This window comes from Taeniopygia guttata, chromosome 4 (assembly GCF_048771995.1).
Source record: "Taeniopygia guttata chromosome 4, bTaeGut7.mat, whole genome shotgun sequence".
NCBI classification, from domain to species: Eukaryota; Metazoa; Chordata; class Aves; order Passeriformes; family Estrildidae; genus Taeniopygia; species Taeniopygia guttata.
The window spans coordinates 41,959,425-41,985,062 of NC_133028.1; the positions used below are offsets into that span (position 1 = coordinate 41,959,425).

General features: G+C 37.5%; 1 protein-coding gene across 2 annotated transcripts; it reads right to left on the reverse strand.

Annotated features, from left to right (window-relative positions):
- Nucleotides 1-1,459: 1,459 nt before the first annotated feature.
- RBM46 (RNA binding motif protein 46) lies at nt 1,460-15,842 on the reverse strand. 2 transcript variants are annotated; one of them, XM_072928456.1, is made up of 6 exons: nt 15,679-15,842; nt 13,110-13,262; nt 9,114-9,581; nt 7,116-7,898; nt 4,373-4,432; nt 1,460-3,020 (listed from the first exon to the last, which is right to left on the reverse strand). In XM_072928456.1, exons 1-6 carry the CDS (start codon nt 15,707-15,709, stop codon nt 2,995-2,997), a joined length of 1,521 nt encoding a protein of 506 aa, XP_072784557.1. In that variant the 5' UTR covers nt 15,710-15,842; the 3' UTR covers nt 1,460-2,994. The 2 variants fall into 2 exon arrangements, with proteins under 2 accessions (XP_072784557.1, XP_030127323.1); XM_030271463.4 differs by having other exon boundaries at nt 13,110-13,271.
- Nucleotides 15,843-25,638: the final 9,796 nt, after the last annotated feature.

The window sequence follows — 25,638 nt, forward strand, 5'->3', positions numbered from 1 at the left end:
TTCATATTTAATATTTTAGAATTTCCATTAATTTGCTAACTCTTGTTCATTGTTATATAGGATGCTAAATTTGGTTCCCCCATCCCAAACAAGGTAGTAATAATATTAGAGAGAGGAGGTGAAAAAAAAGGCAAATAGATGAAAATGGAAACAGTAAGAATAATAACCTCCTTTTCTTATTTAGGGCAAGTTTTTGATGCACTGGGTGTAGCTCAAAGTATCTGAACATTGCTTCACCAAAGTCAGTGACCTCTACTTTCAGAGGGCCTTTTAGTTTCTACACCAGTTACAAAACAGGGTCATACACCAATTTACTTTTTACATTATACAAAAGTATGCACAAAAAAAAAAAAAAAAGTCAACACTGTATTCTGTCACAACCTTTTCAGAAGAAATGCATGGTGGTTTATTTTCCAAAGGTTAATAAGCTCCAGTGAGATTTTTATAAGCATGAAAAATATATTTTAAATTTTGCACACTGATTAGAGATTTCTAAAGATGTATTCTAAATAAACTTCAAAAAGCCTGAATTACAGCAACTGTGTGTTACTGCTGCTTCAGCTGCTTATTCCTCACACCAGTGTTCTTAGCTGTAGAACAAAGACAAATTCTGCCTCAGAGTTGTATTTGGCTGGCATCAACTCATTACACCCAAATGCCTGATAATGGTTTAGTGCTGTCACACATGTTGGAAATATTGAAAATAGTTGCCAAGATAAATGCTCATGTTAATAATAATGGGATTTGCTAGTTTGTAGCAAAACTTTTTTTTTTTTTTTTTGCCTTAGTTGGACATCTGATCAAGAAGGATGTTACACACCTGAACAATACAATCCCCTGGCTTTCCACAGTACTGGCAGTACCTCATTTTGTTCACTGAGGAGATACTTTTGTTTGCAGCTCTTCTTCTGGTATTCACTCTAATATTATGCAATCTTTGTGCACCTTGGCCCACAGCTCCCTTAATTAGATAACAATACCAATTTTACCTCAGTTTGCTGGGTCCAGATTTCCATCAGAAATGCAAAAACCTATGTCTTTATCAAGACACTTGAAAAGTAAAATGAAGCTTATTTCAGCAGTCTGTAGACTGGAATTCTCAGGATGCCAGGAAAATACTTTTAAATTACCAACCCCGTGTCTTATCAGCCTTATACTGTGTCATTCTGTCTCAAACTGATTTTTGTCTTGGTCTTAGGAACCATTTGGTCACAGATTATACAAGTTCCCTGTTCCCTCTCCTCATGAGTTCTTTAGGAAATCCTAACCTTCAAACAACTTTCACATGCAATAAAAGCTAATCAACTAACTTGCTTTTCAAGAATTACTTTTCTTTTTTCAAGTCTTCACTCAGCCGCTTAATCACCCTTCCTTTTGTTCAGCAAAGCACTGGAGCTGTGGCCAAAGCTTGTTATTACACAAAGCAAAGTGAATCCTGCAAAGTAAGTTTGTGAAAGTACCATGTCTAAAATAATCATTTATTTTTCTTTTACACACACCAAATATGAACAGCATAAATTTAATATAAATGTTAATTCATGTACAGAAGTCAAACATATTATTTCAACATTAGAAATTGCAACATGTAAAGGAATAATGTAGCTAATATCAAATGCAAATAAAATGAAACTGCTATAACTGCACCTAAATTAACAGCAAAAAGGACAATTTAATATGGTGATGAAATACACTGAACCAAAATACATAGTGGACCACAACAGTTGATTGCTTTTGAGAAAAATTATTCAACTTGAAATCTTTCCATTGCATTGTTTTCGGTCTACATAATATTCCTTTCTGACAAACAATTTTCAGATCCAACAGTTTACAAACAATACCTGCATAGATGAGGCCCTTAGACATTTTAACCACCTGGTCCATTCCTTGTCAATGAACTAAAACTGTGTATAGAATTCCAAAAATAAGAATGGTCTACAGTATTAGTTTCAGATTGTTAAGAAGGTAAAAAAAGGTTTTGTCATTCAATAAATATAGCACTTGACTGAGAAATGCCAAATAGTCACAATAAAAATAATGATGGCTCACTCAAAATGAATTACATATATCTGATTTGAAAAATCAAAAACTACTTTCAGTTTAATGCTAAACAGTGTTTTTTTAAGAAGAACACGGCCTGATTAGAAAGTGAGCAAGCTGCTGTTCCGCATGGCTACCACAGGCAAGCACAGGTGCTGGTTTCAAGGGACAGCCTGGATAGAAGTAAGGCCTTTATGAATTTGAAAGCACACGTTTGTCCCAACAGGGAGGTGCTAACAACAGGAAACACAGCTCAGTGAGCTGTACATAAAAGCACATGTAATCTGTATCTGTCAAGATTTTTTTTTTGGCCTGTTTTTGTCTCCAAGAATTAACTAAGGTATTGAACCTCAGTGTTATGATGACAGCAATGTAGCCTGATGGTACCTTCATGTAAAGTCTTTCAAAATACCAATTTTCCTTTGATGAACTGCTATATAAGAAGCAAATATTTTATTGGACACGTTCTTCCTATAAAATTTTGCATCAAGTTAACGGAAGCAAACTTGCAGATGGTATTGAAGTTTCACATTATGCATGTTTATGATTGCTAGAATTGTGTTCATTGTTTTGTTGGTGGGATTTTTTAACATTTATTTAAGATTTATTAAATGAAGAAGCTGAAAAAATTTTGTGTGAAAATACAAGAATAGGAATTGTGGCAAATTGTTTCAACACTAAATATAAATTACTACTGCATAGACTATTACAGGTAATAAAAATCTTCTAAACAAATTATATTTTAAAACCCAAATTTAATCAAACTAACCAAAACAATTTAACATTCAATTTCACTAATCTTTAAATTGAAATGCTTAATACACATGCTTTGAAGAATTATTCATCAATAAAAATGGAATGTGAATTTCCAGTAATTGTGCATCAGTGGGTTGTTCTTTTTCTTTTCATTACAAGATCCAAAGCAATAAATTCCAAACTCCTCTTCTTCAGGGATATTCAAACCAAGTAGGGTGTACAGTTGGCTGTGGAAAGAGAGGGGGAGGGGGAGGAAAGAGACTTTGATTTCAGCAAACATACTGCATCATCAGTTTCAAGATGGACTTAATAGTTAAGATAATGGTATAACGAAAGCATTCACAGTCTTATATCAATGCTGTGCTCTTCCCTTTCCTCTGCAGCACTATCACAAACTTAAAACTACTAAGAAACTGTTTGGTCAAATGCTCAAAGGGGTATTTTTCCTGAGAGCCTTATAGTTTTAAAAGACCCCGTTCTTGGGTACTGAATGCATTTTCTCATCATATACACACACTTTTAACTGAACTTCAAAATAATAACCCTTTGTTTCACTTTCACTGAATGCAAAATATTAATGCAGACAACCCTCAATGATTTGATCATTGTTCTGAGCTATATTATCTACATACATTATACATATCACAGCAGCAGTCATTCATATTGCATATTTACCCCTTTAGATCAGAGTCTACACTCAACTAAGCACCAAGTTCTGCCTGATGTACACTGAACAGACAAAACCCAATTTCATTGTGATCATCAGTGGAGTAGAAGAAAACATGTTAATTATGTCCTGTTTTGAAGTGACTCAACAGAAGGCAGACAAGTTATTTCGCAGATAAATAAAGTCCAATGTTGTTGTATCTAACTTACTCTTTTCCAAGTTCTCTTACACAGACCAAGATTTACAAAATCTGTGTTCCCTGTCTGTTAGCAGCAGCTGAAAAATAACTGAACCTTTGGCAAATGTTCTGGGTGCCTGGGATTAGAAGCTTCCAGCAGTAAAGTTAACACAGAGCATGGATTTAATGCCATTTTCAAACTGCCTTGTAAGTTTTCAAAAACCATTCTCACACCTCTCCAAAAAAAGAGAGGCCTCAGAAGTGACAGATATACACACTTAAATTCATCCACGACAGCATGTTAAAAAAAAAAAAAAAAAGTCAGATGAGACAACAGTCTCTTTTACATTAAACCAACTAGCCAAAAAATAGTCCTCCAAGCATCCAGAGTAGTAAGAGCTACCACTTTTGTACACAAATTTAAACCCAAGCTGGAAAGGCTTGAATTAAGAAATGACTGAAAAATTACTCAGAGTCATTTTAGGAAAGAAAACCATAACCTTTCTTTGTGCTGCACAACCAACAAGAACACCAAGACTGTGTGATCCATCAGCAGGTACAGGGCAATAGAGATATGGTCTCCTTTGGAAAAAAGCAACAGAGAATCTCTACAAGCCTTCCTCCTCTGGGAGGAAAGTGCAACTTCTTCAACGAACAGTGCAAACAGTACGGCTCAGACAACGTCACTGAGAGGGCAAAAAGCCACTATGAACAATCCTGAGAGGCTTACTCACCTTTACTATCCCACCATGCTGCATTCAGGGACAGCAGTGTTATATATGCTTGCTCAGGAGCTGTAAAAAAAAACATTATGTGTAAGTGATCTGATACATATTTCAGACTTCTAAATTCAAACTCTTAAAAAATTTCTTATGCTACATAATGAGATTTTCTAAAGATCACTAAAACCTCCAAACCATTAATTGCCACTTATCATCTGCATTTGCTAAACAAAGCCAGTATTTTTTTTCAAATACCCTACAATTTGTGGCTGTTGATTGTTCCAAGAGCAATGTAATTAACTTTGATAAAGCAAACCAAGGCAATGTTTCACTCTCTTGATCTGTTGGTGATTTATTGAGTAACATTAGAATACAGCTTATTAATCTTCCCCTGACAGCATAGTTTTCTGTGTTTTCTAAAAACCATCATTTTCAAAATATTCAGGTGACACCAAGTGGTTAGTTGTTGTACTGCTATATGCTCAGGACTGCTCTGTACCAGTACTGTATAAACTTGTGTAAAAACCAAGTATTCTGTGTGAAACGAAGTACAGAAATACATACTACAACCAAAAAAAAAAAAAAAAAAAAACAAAAAAAAAAAACAAAAAAAAAAACAAGCAGCCAGAATGCCTTGAGATTATTACTTACCTTAGAAGAGTTATATGCTTTAAAAATAAAAATAACAGCAAAACCCAACCTGTATACATCATCAAAAATTCAGTGGCCAAGAATTATGGTCCTGTAAGAGAAGTTACTTACCAGAAAGAATTAGTCCCTATCTTTGTACGCTCGTGTGTATAATAAGTTGCTTCCAAGAAACACACTCAGACTTTTCTCAAATCACTTCTAGTTATCAAAAAAACCCCAGACAAAACCCCAAACCCCAAAGAAAAACCACAACCTATACATCCATAAGCAGCATCACCATCATTCAACACTTCCACGAGAAGGAAGGAGGACTCTGTCACATTTAGCAAATTGTCTTTACCTGTAGGTATTTCTTTCAACATAGAATATATGTTAAACTGTAACAGAAACAAGTTCTTTAGATAGGGAAAAGAAATTGTACTTTTAGATTCCTTAAGGCTATGTTGCAGCATCACAACAATGCCAACATCAAAAAGGGGGTTTTTAATCAATGTGAAAGATGTCTATCTTTCAAAAGTCAGCCTTGTACGTCTGCTTCAAATCAGGGCTCTGTATGCTCTTTTCGGGCCCAAATCCTCACAAGCCAGAATGCGCAGAGGCCATTAAAAAAAAAAGTGTCATTCAAAGATAACAAGACAGCATTACTAGCACTAGGCTGTTAGGGAAACAGCTGTAAAAAGTAAATCTGGTATTTGGGAATTCTGCTAAATACCAGTTCACATTAACTGTGATTGTATGGCACAATCAAGTGCTAAAAAGCTATAGAATACTATTAATTTAAATCCACTTAAAAAAGTTTTGCCTACAGCATTTGTAATTATAACTGAAGAGATAAAAATCTCAACACTTACTTTCTTCATTTTTTCTTTTAATAGTCTGCAGTCAGGATTTGCCCACAGCTGTGAATAATCACTCTTAATCTAACTTTAATTGTTCCCTTGATTCTTTCCCAAGAAGTACAGGAGAGAAAATAATTTTAGGTAACAAAAGGAGCAAACTGGGCAGGTACATATGGTCAAGCACAAAAACCTGCAATTGTCTTTATTCTTCTTTTAAGGAGAGCCTCACACTATTTTGAGTTTCGTACCCTTTTTATCTTTTGTGTTTGACATTATACAGGTTATAAAAGTGTGGCCCTAATTTTCCTAGCTAAATATGGAAACAGACACCGTGTGTACAAAACCAGACACAGATACTTAGCCACTTACTATTCAAAATCACTTTGGCCATCTGGAAGTATCACCTTCTAGAGGTGTCCCACCAATGTAAACCAAGCACACCACTGCTGAAGTGGACACAATGTATAAGGCTTTGTGCCTCAGAGGCTCTCCTTCCTCTAAGACCTTTTGGCCATGCCAAATCCAAACCCAAGAAGAAAGCAAGCAAGCAAGAACAAAAAGCTTGTTTACATTTTAGTCATGCATTGAAAAAAAAAAAAAAAAAAAAAAAAAAAAGGCATCACATTCAAGCCTGAAATAACTCTGCTATGAACTCATGCAAAGGAGAAACCTCACCACAGCCAACATACATCTCAAGAGACTTGCAGAGCAAGTGCTAAGTAGCAGTATTAGGAAGAGAAGAATAGTAGCACTATTTTAACAGTGTACTGCAATCACACTTCAATTCACCAAGATTACAACAGGTGAGGGGAAAAAACCTAACCAAAGAAAACCCCCTCCCCACCAATTTTATAATGTAAAAACTCTCCTCTTCTAGTAAATGCATTCTGATTTTTAAAAAATGGAACATACATAAATGAAGATGCTAGAACACAGACTTTCAAATAAATTTTCAGCACTGTAATCATCTCACAAATGACCTTAAACCTAAGTTACTTACATGTCATCTAATTCTTTCTTATACATCATTCCAGTAGATAAATGTAAGCAAAAATTACCGTGGCATTGGACTGTTCAGATACTTACAGGCTTTTCTCAGTGCTCTCATCTAATGGTCCAGACTCAACTGACACAAGAACCAAGTCTTCTGTAGACTACTTTACACAAAACACGCATGCACACCAAGATATGTATACCAAGAGCAATTTAAAAGTAACTTTTCCAGCTTCAGTTCTTAATATATAAACAAAAATGTTTATGCTTACCGAGATGTAAAAGCGTGAACTGTGCTGCCAATTCCTTTGCATCTTCTACTGTTGTACAGAGTTTTTCTGGCATGAAATAACTCCGGAAATCATCTGTGATACTAGAAATAAGCACTTTGTACACCAAGAGTATTTTCCCATCCTGACTTGTGGTTGAATACAAGCAGTATTCTGGTGGTGCCCAGCTATTTTTATGGCAAAAATAATCCAGATGCATTACTGCAGAACTGAAGTGACTCAGCTTTAAAGAATACATACTGATTGGAGTAAGCTTTATTCCTGGAAAAATGTGGTATGTACTACTTTCAGCTTCAGGAGGGCCTGGACTCTGCTGACCATTCAGATGAACTGAAAGACTTGCTGGTTTCCCCAAGGATTTTTGAGTAGCATCTTCTTTGTTAGGAAACCCTAAGAGGTTTTCAGAACTGGGACTTATCTGACCATTAAAATGTTGCTTCCAAGAACTTTCTTTGTTAACTGGCTTTGCCAGTGTTACCTCAATACTGGCTCCATCAATGCACTTCCCGTTCATTACAGACATAGCAGCAACTGCATCTTCACGGTGGAAAAAATGAACAAAAGCATAGTCCCTCAACTTCTTCACACGTTCAACTACTCCTGGCTTGAATTTGTTGAATTCAGCTTTAATTTTGTCCTCTGTAGTAGATATCATTAAATTTCTCACATACAATACTTTGACTCTCTGCATAGTTTCTTCATCAACTATTTTCTCAGGATCTGCCCAGTCTACTTGAATAGTATGACCCCAGGGCTGGAATGTTCCTATAGCAAGGAAGCATTACAAAAATAAGACACATGCAAAGGAAAGCAGAATCATTCTTACCACCTACCTCTACAAAAAACAAACATGATGCATACCACAAGAAACTGGGTTTTGCTGCCTACATCTACTAAACTGACTTGAAAGTGTTAAAGTAAATGTGACTCTGCAAAAATGACAAGTATTCTGTTACCTTGGGGTTCATTAAGCACCATTTTCAAAACAAAGACTTTGTGACATGCACATACACACACGCACACAAAAGGAGACCAAAAGTAATGTATTTAACTAGCTATTAAACACAGCCTCTTCAATAATACTACCACTTTAAAAAGCATGGGCAACACCTGGAAATAATAATCTAAATGTACAGATTCAGTACAACGCTTACTCTATGTTGCAGCAGATGCCAGAACTAAAAGAAAAAAACCAAAACCAAACCTGCTTTGTTACTCATGTCAACCCATCATTTTGCCTATCATACAGGTTTATTTTCTATTCAGTGATCTGGAGGTATTTCACCCACCACTTTGCAGAGATATATATATATCTCTCTATATATATATATAGAGAGAGATATATATATAGATATAGATATATATAAAATATACCAATTACATGTTGAATATATTACATATTATTACAAGTATTATATTGATATTTACTATAGATTTGATACTTTGTCTATTGTATATAGTTCTGCATATTTATTTTTTCTTTCAAAATTATTTTCCAGTAAAATATTAAAGACCTACCTTTTTTTAAAATATGAAACATTCATGTATTTCATAGTGATGAAAATAACATTACTCATGACAACCCACAGAAAATACGGGGCACATTCAAGGCACATTCCTTTCTAAGCTCACTTTTAAGAGAATTTGAGTGCAGAGCCTTGTGCATGTAAATGAAAACTGAATGTGTGCCCGTGCAGCTACATATTGGCATAAATACCTAAATTACATAAAACTGATGTCTATTTTTTAATTGTCAAACTACCTAAATTACAGCTTCTTAAAAAAGTTTAAAAGAAACCAAACCATAACTACAAAACATAAAAAATGAAATCATCCTTAGCCAAAAGGCAATACTGCAGTTTTCTAACTCTCAAAACACCTTAAAGAATGGAAAACAGAAATGATCCACTATCTCATCCCCCCACAATATGGAAATAGATACTCTCCATATAAACTCAGTTTAATTACAAACAGTTTTACCTGGGATTAGCCGTCTTCTAGCCATTGCAGCTGCTCTGTGAGACTCATATTCTACAAAGGCAAAGCCACGATTTTTAGTTTTGTCAGTGGCATTTGGATAAACAATGACATCCACCACTCCTTCTGTAACTTTTTTCATTTCATTCAGTATTTCTTCCTTCTTCTTATCTTTAGGAATTGCTCCAATAAACAATCTGCAGTTGTCCAAGCTTACGCAGACACCAATAAACTTCCCTGGACGAATTTCATAATTATTAAGAATCTTGATGGCCAGCTGGGCTTCCTCTTTGGTGGTGTACATCACAAAAGCATAGCCTCGGTTCTCACCACTGAATTCCATCATCAGCCTGAGCTCATAGATCTTCCCAGCTCTCCCGAAAACAGGAACTAGCTCATCTTCATACATATCACGAGGAATCTTACCCACAAAAACTTCACATCCACGAGGTGGTGGAGGACCCTCCCAACCTTAAAATAAATTGTCCAACAGCAATCTTAGTACAAATGCACATTTACCCCACATCCAGTTCGAATGTGGGAGATATTTATTTTTGGTCTCAGCTGAAAACTAGCACATTCTCTTCTATTACATCTTATTTCTTTTATGTTTAAATTTTTTAAAAATGCCAGAAGCCCCACAGTTTCAATCATTTTATTTCAATCATTTTATGCCACTTACCATTTTTTTCCGGTTATTAATAAAATTGATATACCTAAGAAAGATACCTAGGTAAGAACTTCAGTTTTATTTTCTACTACAATGCTTTAAAGTTACAAAATGTTTCACTGCACTTCTTGCCCCCATATTTTTATAAATTTTGCTAAGGTCCCCAGGGCAGCACTTTTTCTTCTTCCTTGACATCATTCAAAAACTCCAAACATTTTGCTTCCACCTTCATTCAGTCAATAAAATAGGACTCCCTAATAAAAGTAGGATACAGAGCCAAATTTTCTGCAATAGCCAAAAAGATGAAACACTTTTTCCTTAAAAACAGACCACAGTTTTCACAGGCAGTAGTGGATGATAGGAAAAAAAAAAAAGAAGCAAAAAAAAAAAAAATCCACACAACAAATCGGTCTTTGGTTAACATCTGAAAGCTGCAGAACATCTATGCTTCTCTCCTTAAGCCATATATAAAAGATTTAAACATTCTTTTGTATCACTGCCATATATACTGAAAGATATGTTCAACAGATAATGTAAAGATGCATTTATGCATTGAATATTATGGAGTTATAGTCTTCAAATACAGCACTCTATTTTCTCAAAATAATAAAACAATAATTTAAAAAAAGTTTGTTTGGCTTTGTATCTTTTCTTAAATTAGACAAACAAATCAGGTAGAAGTTTCAAAGGCAGACACTCAAATCATGACAAAAGCTTTTTTTAAAGGTTTTGGCGAGGAAAGTTTTCTACAGGAGAAAGCAAGGAGTACAAAGATGGTAGAAAAAACTAACACAAAACTTAGTGAATATTAGTATGAAATGACAAAGCATAACAAGACAAGGTGAAAAAATAATTACTCTTGACAAGTTAAGACAAGAAGATGATTAAATAATGTTCTTTGGTTTGAAGTTCAGAATAAATTAGATTTATTTTGTAATTAATGTTTTTTCCTTAATGTATTGTCAGAGAGTCTGTAATTTACTGTTGAATAAAAATAACAGAATTGAGAGATTTTTTTGCCTTCTCACAAAATAATTTTTCATCTATAAACTGTACAGAAATAATTACATGGCACATAGGGAAGCTACCAAGGCATCATAACTGACATGCATTTTGGAGTCACACTGCCATGACTTATCTAGGAAAAAGCTTGGCTCTGTTCCGCACAGCATTCCACATTTTTATCATTTTCACCTTTATAAACATCTCTGACCACTTCAGTTGATGTCTGACTGGACATGGCAGCTAACACCATTTGCAAGCTAGTACTGCCATCACTCATATCGTGCAAGTCCCTTTCCACATAAAAACAAAAATCCAACTGCAGACCATTTAGGAGCTCTAAAGACAAAGGCAGCTGCACACCTATGTAGATAAAAAAATGTGCAGGAGTAATGAAATGGAATACAAATCTTTATGTATTTATTAACTAGATAAATCTTTACCATCCTTCTCAGCCCAGTAAATGAACAGTGATTCTCAATAAGCAAAAGCCACCTATCACATAAAAATCCTCCCTTCTAATTTTAATGCTGCATACTAACCCAGCAGTACAGCACATTACTGCCAACTGGAATTAGCCTCTGACTCCTGACTTAAAGAAAACTGGTCCGTGCCACATTTGCCAATGAAGGACATGTACTTAGCAGAGCAAACATGGAAAGTTAGTTACCAGCATTCCACAAGTAACTGACAGAGTTTCCTTGACTGGGTACTTGATTCATCACTGGACAACAGAAAATGGGACTCCTATTTTTGCAGCAGTTCAATCAACATTCGTCATATTCCTCCCACTGTTAACACCCATGTCATCTTAAACTTCCACATAATTCTAATGACTCACATGCCTAGTGACATCACTGCTGGGCCCATTGTTTAGACAGCAGCAAACATAAAACTATGAAAATTCACTTTCATCTCTTTTTTTTTAAAGCACTGTACAGATACATTTTTCACAAGTGGCATACACTAAACAAGAATTGTGCCAGGTAAAAACCTGTAAATTTTTAGGGCAATTTTCAGCCACATCTGCTGAGAACAGAGCTAACAATGAGATTATCCTCCGACAGCAACACAAGCTTACAGAAATCACATCTTAAACAAGGAAAATTCATAGTGAAACCCTTCATTTATACTGTAATTTCCTACAAGCCATCTCAAACATTCAAGCATCACCTGGCCTACAGCCATTTACAGAAACTCAGAGAAATTTCCAACCTAAAAAAAAAAAACATTTTCAATGTCCTATGAAAATATATGAAGATTTGAAGAAAAGATATATACCTAATGTCAATGAAGAGATTGATGGAAGAGATGGAAGAGATACCTTGTCAAACCCATCTAGTTTCAGAAAATATTAATAAAATTAGCTTTGCTAAAAAAACACAATACCATCTAATGCTCTAACTAAAAGACACTATTAAGTAGAAGATGTACAATAACTTAAGAACAGGCTGAAGATAGTGATTGCCTGCAGTTCTTTTTCCAGTGCCATTTTCAAAACAGTTTCACAGGGCTTCCTTTTTCTATTTTATATAGGCTTAGTAGAAGTATAGACAAAATGTAAGACAGAAAAACTTACAGAGAAATAGTTTTGATGCAACTTAAACTCCATACAGCAACGAGTAAATAAAGTTCATGCTTATGAGCATAACTTATGAAGTCATGGGATCACAGGCCACAAGTGAAAATGAACTGAAAGAACAGCACAACGTATTTTCCTTCTGCTTGTCTTAGTGCATAATCTGATTCAGAAAGAAGTGTTACTGTATTCCATGTCATACAACCAGGCTTAGTAGCAAAGCTCTTGTACACTGCTGATGTCAACAACATTGGAAAATTATTCAAAATAAAATAAATATTTTATTGTCAACTCTGAAACCAAATGAGTTAATCTTCACTGGTGCTTTCTCAGAGAACAAAAGTTAAAAAAAAAATGCTTTGGCCAATGCAAGTGGTAAGGTATAAGAGAAGACACTAAGTAGATTATGCCTCTGTCACCAACCTGTTTTTCCCTTCCGTGTCTCTAAATGTTTTGAAGCATGTTCTCAGTCAAATGGAACACACTTGGCTTTGGGAACTCCACATTTGTTCTGCTACCTGTCAATTTTAGCTAGTTTTAAAGCTGTGACTTTTTAAGTGCACCAAAAGCAAATGTTCCACACAGTCTAGCTCAAGAGATCTTAAGTTGCTGGAAACTGTAAAACATCAGGACCCTCCCCATATGTGTTGTGTTTCTTAGACTGTTTCCTTAAGCTTCTACTACTGGTCACTGTCAAGATACACAACATGAGGCTACACCAATTTTCAATGTCAAAAGAAATGCTTACCTGGTGGAGGACCACCAAATTTTCTTTGTCCATTTTGCTGAACCATGCTGTATCCAGTCTTCTCCAATAGGGCAAGTAAAGCTGCCCCATTTTGAGCACCACTTCGGATTTTGCCACATTCATTTGCTGCAGCTTTATTCTCCTCATGCATATCTGCATCAGCTTCAACAGAATACCGCAAATATTCCAATTCAGCAAATTCTAAGTTGTTATGTGCATGCAGAAGATACCAAAATATAAAAAGACCACTCAGGCTATACTTGTCTATTTACTGCAACTTTGTTTAGCATGAAGCTTCAATCCTATATTCAGCCTCAGTCACCTGTGTACTTCCTTTCAGACCATTGTTCTGTAGCTGGGATAATCTGGAACTTTACCTACTACAAAAATATGTAATGTAATAGATTTTTACATAACCTACATTCAAACTCTCCTAAATGCTATCACAGCTAGCACAACATAAGTAGCACAACTATTTTTAAGAATGCTGCCCTTCAAGTAGAAGAATGAATTATTTCATAAACTATGTTACCACAGTTGTATAAGGGACCAATAAGCTACTCCAGGTGACAAAATCCAATTTCTTATTACTACATTTTATAAAAATGCCAACTATTTCAGAACAGTATTTTAGTATTAAAACACTGGAGGAAGAACTTAAGTCCATACCCAGTTACTATAAAGAAGGCAAAGAACTCATTATTTATGAAATAAAAAATTTTGTTAATACCAATATAAAATAAAATTAGGCAGAACAGTCTGGCAAAAGTAAAGGTTTGAAATAACCCCACCCCTGGAATCCCTATTTTCATGGCTTTATCAATTTTCATAATTTCAGAAACTAAACTTTATTGATATGGTTGCTGCTGCCCTATCTCCTATTTCTCTGCCATGCCAAGATCTCACCCAACAGCTTTAGGTTTCTGTCACCCAGGTGATGAAAAACAACCCCACCACTTGGCAATTACCAATTTTACTAGTCAAGCCAATAAAAAAATCTCAGGTCAGATGTTTCTTTCATTGTCTCTTTTTCCTTCTGCAAGTTTATTTATTCTTTTCCCAAAATTATCTGCACTAAGGTCTGCTTAGGCAAGCAATCTTTTTCATCATTTCAATCCTTTGTCCAAATGCCATTTCCAAATGCTATGCCACTTCTCAAGAAATGCTACCCAAAAAATCATCACCAGAAAAGTAAAGGTACCACTGTTCTTCAGGGCCCCTTACATTTTCAGCTTTCTTCGTTTTCAGGCTCAGACTCCAAAAGTCAATGTCCTGAGACATCAGCAGAATACTTTTTATAAGAAAAACACTTAAAAACAGCTTAAAGTTCATACAAACATTTCTTGACAACCCACTATTATTTCTTGAAAACCCACTGAACAAAGCTTTAATTTTAAAATATATTATAGACCAAATTCATGGAATGGCGAAGTGCCTATTCTCTACTAGATTTATGGATATTATGCAATGATGTTTCTATCCAAAGATGAGGCTGCAGCTTATTCCCCCACGCCTGCCCCAGCTTTATAATTTCAAATGTGCTTTGAATCAATGTCATTACTATTTCTAAGTGCATTTCTTTCACAACAGCCTTCACATGACAGACCCCACAAGCCCTTCAATTAGAATAGTGTTAACAGTTATTTTTCCCACCCTAGGAAAAATAGCTTTTTGGTGGGAATATATTTTTTTTTGTCTTTTTATTAAGCCAGTATTCACTTTGGGGCAGGAATCCATGCAAACAACCACTCCCAAGAAGTTTAAATTCTATCTGTCACAGGGTACTAAAAAAGCCAATTTTTTAACAAGGAGATTCCAGAAAGCAGCAGGAAAAGCAAAAAAAAAAAAACAAAAAAAAAACCAAAAAAAAACACAAAAAAACAAAACAAAAAAAAAACCAAAAAAACTCCCACAAAACCAAAAATACCCACAACCAAACAAAAAAAAAACCAAAAAAAAAAAAAACTACTAATAAAATCTCTGACAGGCACGAGCAGAAACAGGATGGCTCCATGGCCCCCACCTGCTAATTGTGTCCCCTCTCCTTTCAGCAAGTTAATTCCACTTACTGTGTTTCACAGCCTACAAGCTGCACAGTGACTCTATAATTAGGAAATCTTTTGGCAGTTTAAGGCCTAACAAGGCATGGAGTATGGAGATGACAATGAAACTGGAGCGAGGGAGAGGCAAACTGATTCTCCCTTTGTCTGGGCGAGCTCCAACACCCGGGCCAGGCCGTCCTTACGTAATTCGCAAGGGCAGCAAGCGGGCACCAGACCGGCGCCGCGGAAGCTCCAAGGGGCGAAGCGGCCCTGAGGAGCTATAAGAGGCCTATGCAGAAGCACGGCAGCCTCGGGCATGTCCCGGGCACAAACGCGACGGACGCGATGAAGCACAACTGCATGTGGAAGAGTAAGGGAAGAGAATAAACTCAACACCCCTCCCCCCCACACCATCTGCTGGAATCTCCCTGCGCTACTCCCGACGACTCGCACTTTCTCCACACCGCTTCATCCCTCATCGCGCTGCCTCCGCCTTTGCCCACGGCACGCCAAGGACCCGAACCCACCGCTGTCCTCAGGCAGGCGAGGCCAAGGCATGACTGCCCACTGTCCCGTCGGGAGCCGAACGCCACAGAGCGCTCCCAACTGCCGCCACCGTCAGCGCCTCATGCGCCCGGCCCCGCGGTCACGCGTGGGGTTTCCCTCGCGCTTAACCCGCCCGGCCAATCAGCGGGCGCGGAGGGCGGGCACGGACACAGTTGACAGGCGGCGCCAGCCAATAGCAGCGGGGTAAGCGTGCCCGGCACGCGAGAGCTCTTTAAAGCGGGGGACGGTTGGGCAAGGTGTGGGGAGATGTGTCCGGCGCGCGTGCGCCGCGGCCGCCCCTGGAGCCGTTGGGACGGCGCGCGCTGCTCTCGCCCTGAGGGCGGGCGGACCCGCGGCGCCGCCGCTTCAGCGCCCCGGCGCTGCAGTCCCGCTCCCTAGCGAGTGCTCGCCTGTGGGCGCGGGCTGTTCCTTACCGTTTTCAGAGCCTGGCTGGTTGTTTTGTTTTGTTTTGGGTTTTTTTTGTGTGTGTTCTTACGCTTTTGTATCCTCCGAAGTGGCGTATTTGGTCCTTTAGGATGTGCTCTGGCATGCACTTGCGCCTTAGGGAGTGTTTAGTCTTGGTCAGGTCGGTGTTGACCAGTAATACCAAAGTGAAATATCACCGATTCAGTGAGGTTGGAAAAGACCTCTGAAAAAGCCAAATCTAGCCTGAGACCGAACACCTTCGTGTCCACTAGGCCGTGGCACTAAGTGCTGACTCCTGTCTTACACAGGGGTGGTGACTTGATCACCTCCCTGGACATTCTAGTCCATTCCAATATTTGATCACCCCTTTTGTGAAGAAATCCTTCCTAAAGTCCAACCTAAACCTCCCCTGGGTGCAGCTCAGGGCTATGTTCTCCTCTCTGCTTGCCTGGCAGAAGACATGTCTGTTTTCAATCCCTGTTGGCTCAGTAAATATTTCAGTCTCAGAAATTAATCTCATGAGCTTCACAACAGCTGCAGCCACTTGCCAAACCCGTTGGGTTGGAAGCCCTGCAGTTCTGGCACTGTTCTTGAACTCCTATCACAACTCCTTAGGGCTCACGTAGCAAGGCACACATCAAGTGTACCAGGGTTAATACTGGGTGTGGGATTAGCTTGCAAGTTCTTCAAGTTGTTAGCATAATTTTGTGGCTTATTTCCCCCATCTAGCAAATTAAAGTCTTTCAAAACCAATATGCTGTCACCAAAAACTTCTCCCCCTCCCTTTTCCTAAGGTTTACATGCTCAACTGCACTTAGTAATAAGGCAGAGAATCCCTGAAATTTTACCTTCAGGACATGCAAATTCATCTTTATTATGAATATGTTCCATAGCTTTTAGTAATCTCACTTTAAATCTGTACTGCCGCAGAATTGCTACATTGTCATATTTGACATTTAGTCATTTGAGTTTGCTTATTTTTGGAAGAGAATGCATGTTGTGCTTTTATTAATAATGGCATGTTACACTCATCATGTAAGCTCATCATAATTCACAGATGGTATGTCTCCATTTAAAAGTTCTGAATGGCCAACATACCAAAGCTATTGCCTTCACGATTAAATTTCACCACCTTTTCATTTCAGGTGCCTGTTCAGTTTTTGTTTGATTATTTCCTTCCCCCTCATCTAAATCAGCCACGAAGCCTCTCATAGGAATCAGTTTGGGGTATATTAAGTCAAATAAAGTTTTTGACATTTTGACTGCAGCTGTGTGTCCCTGTTACCTTAGAGATTGCTCACTTCCTGGCCGAAAACTCCATGTGTCTCAGCTGTTATTGGTGGTGGGAAATACTGAAGGAATGCAGGCAGTCTCTTTTAGGTTAAAAAAAGAAAAACCCAAAAAACCACTCAAGCACACAATTCCTCAGCATTTTCTTTGTATTTCATGTAAGTGACACCTTACTGGATAGGTTGCCATGTACAGCCATTTCTGGAGTACAGCAGAAGGTCTCAAGGAAAACATACAAATTTGCAATCAGGTTTTTCACTTTATGGCATGAATAAAAGAGAATGTTAAAATCACCAAAAAGTATTCCATGTTTATAATCTCTTATTAAACATCAAAGGTGAACATAGGAGCTAAAGACCCCTGGCTTTCTGAAATAAAATAACGATCCTTTTCTTCTCCCTGTGCTAGTTTGGTATCAGAATTCTCAGTGCACCCTTGCCCACAGGTGTGAGCTGCTTTTCTTTGATGATCTGACTTCACTGTAATTAGGCTTTACTAAGAACAACTGTTTATAACCCGTATTTTTCTTGGATTTTGCTGTGACTCATAATAAAATCTGAGCTGAATATTTGAACTCTTTTTCCTCGTAAGACATAATTTACAGGGGAATGTAATATTTTTATTAAATTGAGAACTATATCAGATAACTTCAGGTGTTCTGAAGAGATTTTACACACCTGAAAGTTTTATTCACTTGTTTTTCACAAACTTTTATGAAAGAACGGGATAAAAGAACCAGGCCCAAAACATGTTTTTGTTATTTGTCACTGCATTTATTTTTTTATTGCTCTATTGAATCAGTACCTTAGGACATAGCTGTTTAACTTTTAAACCTGATAAACAGAAACTTATTGTAGGATTATTGTACAAGAATTACAGCATAATTTGCCAAAAAGCATTTTGCACCAATTCTGGTTAGAAAATTACCTTAAATTGCAAAGAATATACTGTTTGCCCCAAAGCTTTATACAGTTCCTTTTAACACTGGAGTAGTTTCCTTACTAATGTCTAGTTGAAACTCTCACGAATCTGATGAATGAGGAATGAGGGCAGAGTCTTGCCAAGATTATGACATAGATTCCTTTGGCTAGATTTGAAAATGTGAAAGAGGTCTTTTTCTTACACATTTTATTTTATAGCACTGCACCAGACAGTGCTTTTCCTTCTAAGTTATTTTAGGTAGCTGTAACACAGAAGTCCTTGATATCTAACGTCTGTTTTATTGGAGTGCTAGCAAGTCCTACTACATATATTCTTGGAGTCGGCTATTACTGCAGTTGTAATATACTTTAATAGAAGCATTAGATTTTTTTTTTGTCAGTGTAAATTTTACTATGGCCTGGAGCAGAAAAAGAGGGTATGCAGTATTTCTCTGCACTCTGACAGGTTTGATATGTAGGAAGTAGAAATACTTTAAAAGTAACCAGACATCCTTTGAAGTTTAGACAAAGGTCTCTGTAGAAAACCTAGACATAATATGATTGTAAATCTAATTATAGTAAACTGTCTGGAAAGACTTCATTTCATTCAATCAGTCCATATTATTTTGGATTTCACGTTATCAAGCACTGCAATGCTTGTTTATTAGGATCCTCCTAACAAGACATCCTAGTGCCTAAAGGGTCTTTTTTCTTGAAAAGCACTATTTGTTCTCATTCTGCTTTAAAAAGTTGAATCTTTTTTAATTATAAAATTACAAAATCTAATATTGCTGAAATGAGCATTTGGGGGGAACAGAATATCAATTGTAGGAAAAAAATATCATACAGAGTTCATTTTTTGGTAAACCTCTTCGAGACACATGCCACATTATTTTAACATGCAATGTTAAAAGATATACAATGAAGATGAAAAAATGGATCCTGGAGCAAGTTCTGTCTTCACTTTGATGAGTACAAATGTCAACAATTGCACTGATGTAAATTGAATTAAATTAACTTTAAGCCAATATTGCTGAGTGCGGAGTGATGTAAAATGGGCATTAACAAAGTGTATAAAATCTCTTTTCTTGTTTTTCCCCTCATAACAACCAAACTATTGCTTTCTATCTCTCTAAAAAACTGTGCCCTTCACGACAAAAGCCATGCCTTTTATCACTGAGCAAAATAGCAGTTTTCTGGCAATACAGCTAAGCCTGAGAGGGAAGGAGCAGAAGGGAACTGCTGAAAAAGTAACACCACAAAGAGTTGGTGGAAAAAGTGGTGAATGTCAGGAAAGTGAAGTGAGGAAAGGACGGGAAGGAGGGAAGGGCCAAGGGAGACACAAAAAATCCTGTCCTGACCTGACCACAGCACTGTGGTCTTTTGATGTTCCATCATCACAGAATGCTTTCCAGTCTGCTTTTTAAGCAGATGTTCAAAAGCATTCTGAAACAGAAATATATCCTCTTCACTTCTGTGGAGGAGGAATTTAAGAGGATTGGCAAGAAAATGGCTATTGCCTCAACAAGCTTGAAACCAGAGTTTTCTTCACAGAAAGATGTGAAGCACAAAGAACTACAAAGCAGGCTTCCTTCCTCACATCACTGGTGTCTCAGTCCTCACCAAAGGGCTTCAAAAGCTCAGACACAGTACCTGCTCAGTTTTTTATTTCTCTGCAAATATTGCCAAAAATTACTTGAATTTATGGTAGTTTCTGTAAAAATCTTAAAGCATATCTCAGCACTGAAACCACATAGGTGTTAAACTGTAAAGTCTTTGGTCATAGTCGATCTGACCTAGACATTAAGTGGAAGTTTATCAGGGAGTCTGAAGACTTTTATATCACATTAGCTTTTGAATATTAAATAATTATGGACATAATTTACATTGAGTGCAACAGTGGACAACAAGATTTCGTTCTACTTTTCCTATATTTAAATATTTAAAATACCTCTTGAGTACTTTGAAAAGTGGAAAGAGTTCAGTGTTTCTTTAGGTTGCTCATACTTGGCTTTGAATTCCTGATTATACTGAGAATCCTAAAAGACATTGATGTATCCAGTTCACATCCTCTAAATTTGCAGTCCAGCTGCTGTGAGCTGCTAGCTGGCTTTTAAGTCTGGAAACTCTGGAATGTCAATGCCAATTGTAGTTGAACAACTTACAGTGCTTCTTTTTTAGGGATTTAGTACTCTACTTGGAGACACAATTAAGAAAGCCTGAAGCAATGTTACCTGTAAGTTTGGGTGGTTTTTTTTTAATTTATGTATACACACATTTTTTTATACCTGTCTCTTATACACACGCAGAATACCACAATTTCTCTTTAAGGTTTCTTACGGTATTAAGTACACCTAACAGAATGGTTTTAAAATGTTTTTCTGTATCTAGCTATTGTCTATCCTACAAAGCCTAGTGACGCAACTAAAACTGTGGTGAAAAACTAAACTAAGAATCACTAAATACATTGTGAGCAACTATATACTATAGTAATAACGATAGTACTAACTATAAAATCAGTGTTATGCAGCTTAACTCTTCCTTCCCGATTTCTTGTTAGAGGGTACACCAGTGAAAAAGGAATCCAAAACAAACGTTTCTAGCCCTACTGAGAAGTTATATCGACTTAGCAAATATCTGACTTACTCGTTCTATGAATGCGAGTTCCACAATTAACTTCTCAATTAGCTGTACGAGAGCCACTAGGTGGGAGTATGTTACCTTAGAAGGCGCTCGGTCAGCCACGGCAGTTGTCATTTTAGAGGAGCACCACTCCTCTCTTTTCCTGGCAGCCGGGAGATGCTGCAACTCTCTTCACACCATGTCGAGGTGCTGGTGATCAATTTGGCATTTTAAAACGCTCATCTCCACAATGGATGCTGGGGAGATGCTGCCTGCCTCACTGTGCCTCTGGCCCAGGAGGATGTGAGCTGGGGCAAGCAAAGGCAAAGACTTCATAGAATCATAGAGTATCCTGAGATGGAAGGGACCCACAAGGATCATTGATTCCAACTCCTGGCCCTGCACAGGCCACCCCAAGAGTTATATCCTATGCCTGAGAGTGTTGTCCAAACACTTCCTGAACTGTCAGGCTTGGTGCTGTGACCACTTCCCTGGGGAGTTGTTCCAGTGTCCAACCACCCTCTGGGTGAAGAACCTTTTCCTTATATCCAACCTAAACTGCCCCTGACACAACTTCATGCCATTCCCTCAGGTCCTGTCACTGGTCACCACAGAGATCAGTGCCTGCCCCACCTTGACCACTCACAATGAAGCTGTAGATCACATTGAGGTCTGCCCTCAGTCTCTTCTCTAAGCCAACCTGAGTGACCTCAGCAGCTTGTCATATGACTTCCCCTCCAGACTCTTCACCATCTTCCTGGCCCATTTTTGGACACTCTTTGGTAATACTACAAGTGCCACCTGTAATAAATAAAAAGGTCTTTGTTCATCAAAACGAGCGTTAAAGGAGATAAGAATTTGAACTGAGTAGGGAATGCAACTAGCATAGAAGACTGTGTAACTAATTATATACAAGTTAACTTTTAGGCCAAGGACAATCTGCAAGGAAGATGAGAAGCCTTCATTCCTATGACCACCAAGGGCAGAAAAAAGACCCCCTAGCAACCAATTGCACCGGCGCAGAGGGCATTGAGAGAAAATACGTCAACCGGAAAAAAAAAAGGGGGACTATAAAAACAAAAAGATCAAAGGGGGAAGGTGCGCCGTGGCAGAGCAGAGGCTCCCCAGCCGCCCAGCACTGTTCTTTTGCTTAATACCGCTTGCTTAATAAATTCTTGTTAATTGATTTATCTATAATTAGCCTCCCCAATTGAATTTGTCCATAACACCACCCTTCAAAAAGTCTATCTTATATCCAGGCAAGGAACACAAGCTAATTACGTAGAAAGACCCGAGGACTCAGGTGAAAATAGATTCAGAGGATCACTTTGCTAACATAAAAGTTAAGAATAACAATTTTTTTTTAAAGCCTTGTAAAATATTATAAGAGTCACTCATTTGCCAGAGAGAGAACTGGAAGGTGATAAAGAAGTGGTCTTTTGAAGAATTAGGCTATAGAGAAAAAAAAAGTTGTAGCAATATTCAACACAAAAGTGATGGAGCAGTTTTCAATGTAAGCTAGTTTTTTTCCTAGAGGAACAGAGCCTTGCATTAGTTCTAAACTGAGAATACAATAAAAGGCATTTTAGCACAGAGAAGTAAATTCCAATTAACGACTGAAGGATGTGTGTGTTCAGCTCTAAAGATCCAGGATGAGACTGTTTGACTAAGAAGTGTAATATGTAGTAAATTTTGGAGGACACCCATGGTAGTAGAAAGATGGTGCCAAATGAGCTGTTTCCCAAAGTACAACTTTGTGGAAACAGCAAAAACTCTGATTTTTACATCAGGAATATCTGAGCTGTATGACTGTAAGTGGAAAAAAAAGTACTGCAAATTATTCATTGTTCCCTGTAGTACAAGAAGGGGAGGGAAAACAGATTTTTAAAGAGATTTTTCATCTATCATAATTTATCTTGCCATAGAGTCTTTCAAAGGTCAGGCTGATAAACTAAAAATGAAGTAAGATAAGTTCACACAGGGTAAGAGTATTAAACGTGATTAAATGAATGCAAGTTCTAAAGCTGGAAGTTTGCAAATTGTAAACTTCTGAGAACATATCAAAAATCTATATGTACCTGTACCCTGTCCTCAAGTGTTCAATGTTGCTCATCAGTGGAGAATGATACTTTGCTAAACTGACTTTCAGATGTTGCCGAGGTCATTCCCAATTTCCTCTGATGGTAAAAATCTGGCCCCCATCTATAAGCTCAAGGTGCTCAAAGGTTGTAAAGTTGTTAGCAGTGTCTGCTTGTCTTGCTGCAGCTCTGGATGAAAAGTCCAGTTTTCCTAAATAATAATGGGAGTAGATTTGTTCACAGAAAAAAAAAATCTCAGAAGCCACATAAAAGGTGCATTGCCCAGACCAGCAGAAAATTTGGTAGAAACAATGGTGGCAGTGCTAAACTATCTGTAGACAGTTTCCTGAAAAGATTTGAAAAACTACAAAGAAAAAAAAAAAGCTGCCAAGTGGTTGATGTGTAGGATTCTTCTTTCTATGTAAAGTTCATTATTACTGGAGGTTCATTTCTGAAACTCATTATTAAATTTTTGCAGGTACAAGATTGTGAAGAAGTCAGGGAATTGGTGGCCGTATTTCATATTTAATTTTGCTCTCTTTTAAGAACACAGTAACAAAGCTCCTATTGTTTTTAGCTGGAAGAAACACAACCCAGTGATGCTGTTGTAATAATGAAGCCGGTATAATTAAGCCTACTTAATTATAAGTGTAATGCTATAACTTTTTAACTGTGCAGTCCTAATAATGCAACTTTTTTTAAGGAATTTCTCTTATGATTTTTTAAAAATAGGGTCAGATGTTTTTTGTATAAATATATATCTTGTTCACACCCCATGTTCCCTTCTTGCTCACAATTAATGTCACAAATCCACTGTCTTTCCCATAAGAACAGACTGTTGTTGCAAGCACAGATTTGTATTTAATTGCACCATTAAGTAGTCTGTTAGAGAGCTTTCAATGCAAACATTCCACAAAATGAAAAAGGCAAACTAGAAAATTTGTGAGGGAAAGTAACTTCTATAACTGGTTTGGGTGGATATTTTCAGCTTGCTAGTAAAAATCTCTTTGCAAGTCATAAAAACTTCATTACAATTTTGAAACACATTTCATGACTATGCATCAGCTCTACTGCCTGTGCAGTTCTCAATGCTTTAAGAGTATTAGTTACTGGAATTCCTCAAAGACATCAGAAATAGAAATGCTCTGTTCCTTGCTGGAATTTCAGTTTATCAGCCAAGCAGAATTACTGCTTTCTCCAGGCAAGTTTTTGAAAAGACATTATACACAGTCTACACCCTGTCTGTCAATACATGATGAAATTGTCATTCTAAAATAGTTACTTGTACACTGGAGTGGTTCTTTCTTGCATACAGTGTGACCAAACTTACTTGCAGCCAGAAATTGGGAGTAGTAACTAAAAGAATACAAACAGCTGTCTTTACCATGCAATCATCCTTGATAAATGGCTGATGTACTGGATGAAGAAATGTTATTTTTACCTATTTGTCAAGGCCATGTCCTAGTTTATTACACATTTGGATTTCCAGAGGAGCTGAGGTTTGTCTACATCCCAAGGTTGATGAAAAGATGAGTAGCGGGATGTAGTAACATGACTGTGGATATCATAGGCTACATTTTCATGTATACTTCAGGCTGTTGCAACCTTACACACTTGACAGTCTGAGATGATTTGCAGCCCTAAGTGAGACATTCAGGCTCCTCTTCCAAAATTTGAAATACTTTGAAAGGAACTCCTGAGATACTGTCAGAGCTGTAACCTGTGTAATTCACCCTAGAATAAAATGAGGCTTGGGGTGGATTTGAAACAGTCAGAAGTGTATCTGCATGATTCAGATCTCTCACTTCAGGTGAGCAGGTAAGACTGCAATACAGGACAGGGTCATGAAACGTTATCTGTTCAGGCTCCAAAAGAGACAGAGCTGGGATAGATGATGCTGTACTGAACAGCCACCTCCCCCCAGGGCTAAGTGCACTGCTTCTTTTTTCACAGTCATGCTGTTTCTGGTTCTGGAGGCAACCAAGTCATCCTTGGCTCCAGGCTACTTACACAGTGCATTATCATATCATTTAGACACTAAATGAAGCGGTTGAAACCAGATGCCTCCCTTCTCCTGAATATTCACTTGGAGCTACCTGCAATCCAGTCTGAAAATATAAATGGCAAAAGTTGCTCTGTTTAATATCTAATATTTCCTGCAGAAGTGTGTGAAACTCCTCATTATCTTCACATCCACATTTCTTCACTTTTGATTAGAACTAATTACTAATTTTTCCCTCCTGTGTAGGAGTAGCAGACTCCTGCTGTAGGAGGCTACTCCTACACAGTAGGAGTAGTCTCCCTCCGTTTATGTGCAGTACTACATGGCAACATGCAGGTACTTTCTGCAAAACTGCAAGGAACATGGGTGCAAATCTGAGTTAGGTCTCAGCCTATGCACAAACAGAACATAAAATAGCTTGGCAAGTTAAGGAGAGCATTTACCTTTCATTTGAATCTATTCATAATTACATACTATATTATGCCTTCTTAGCCTCACAGAACTCTGGTTTCACAAGCAGAGAAAATGCCTTCTGGGGAGAAACCATGCATTTTATTTATTGGATATGTCTAATGCAAAAAACCCAACAACCTTATGCAAATA

Bases quoted from the DNA above. Each gene is read 5' to 3' on its own strand.
- RBM46 (XM_030271463.4), bottom strand. From the start codon at position 15,709: ATGCCTTGGCCTCGCCTGCCTGAGGACAGCG. The intron at 9,582-13,109 runs GTAAGCATTTCT...ATTTATTTTAAG, and splicing joins ATTTGGTGGTCCTCCACCAG to GTTGGGAGGGTCCTCCACCA. The intron at 7,899-9,113 runs GTAAAACTGTTT...TCCTTGCTATAG, and splicing joins TAGAAGACGGCTAATCCCAG to GAACATTCCAGCCCTGGGGT.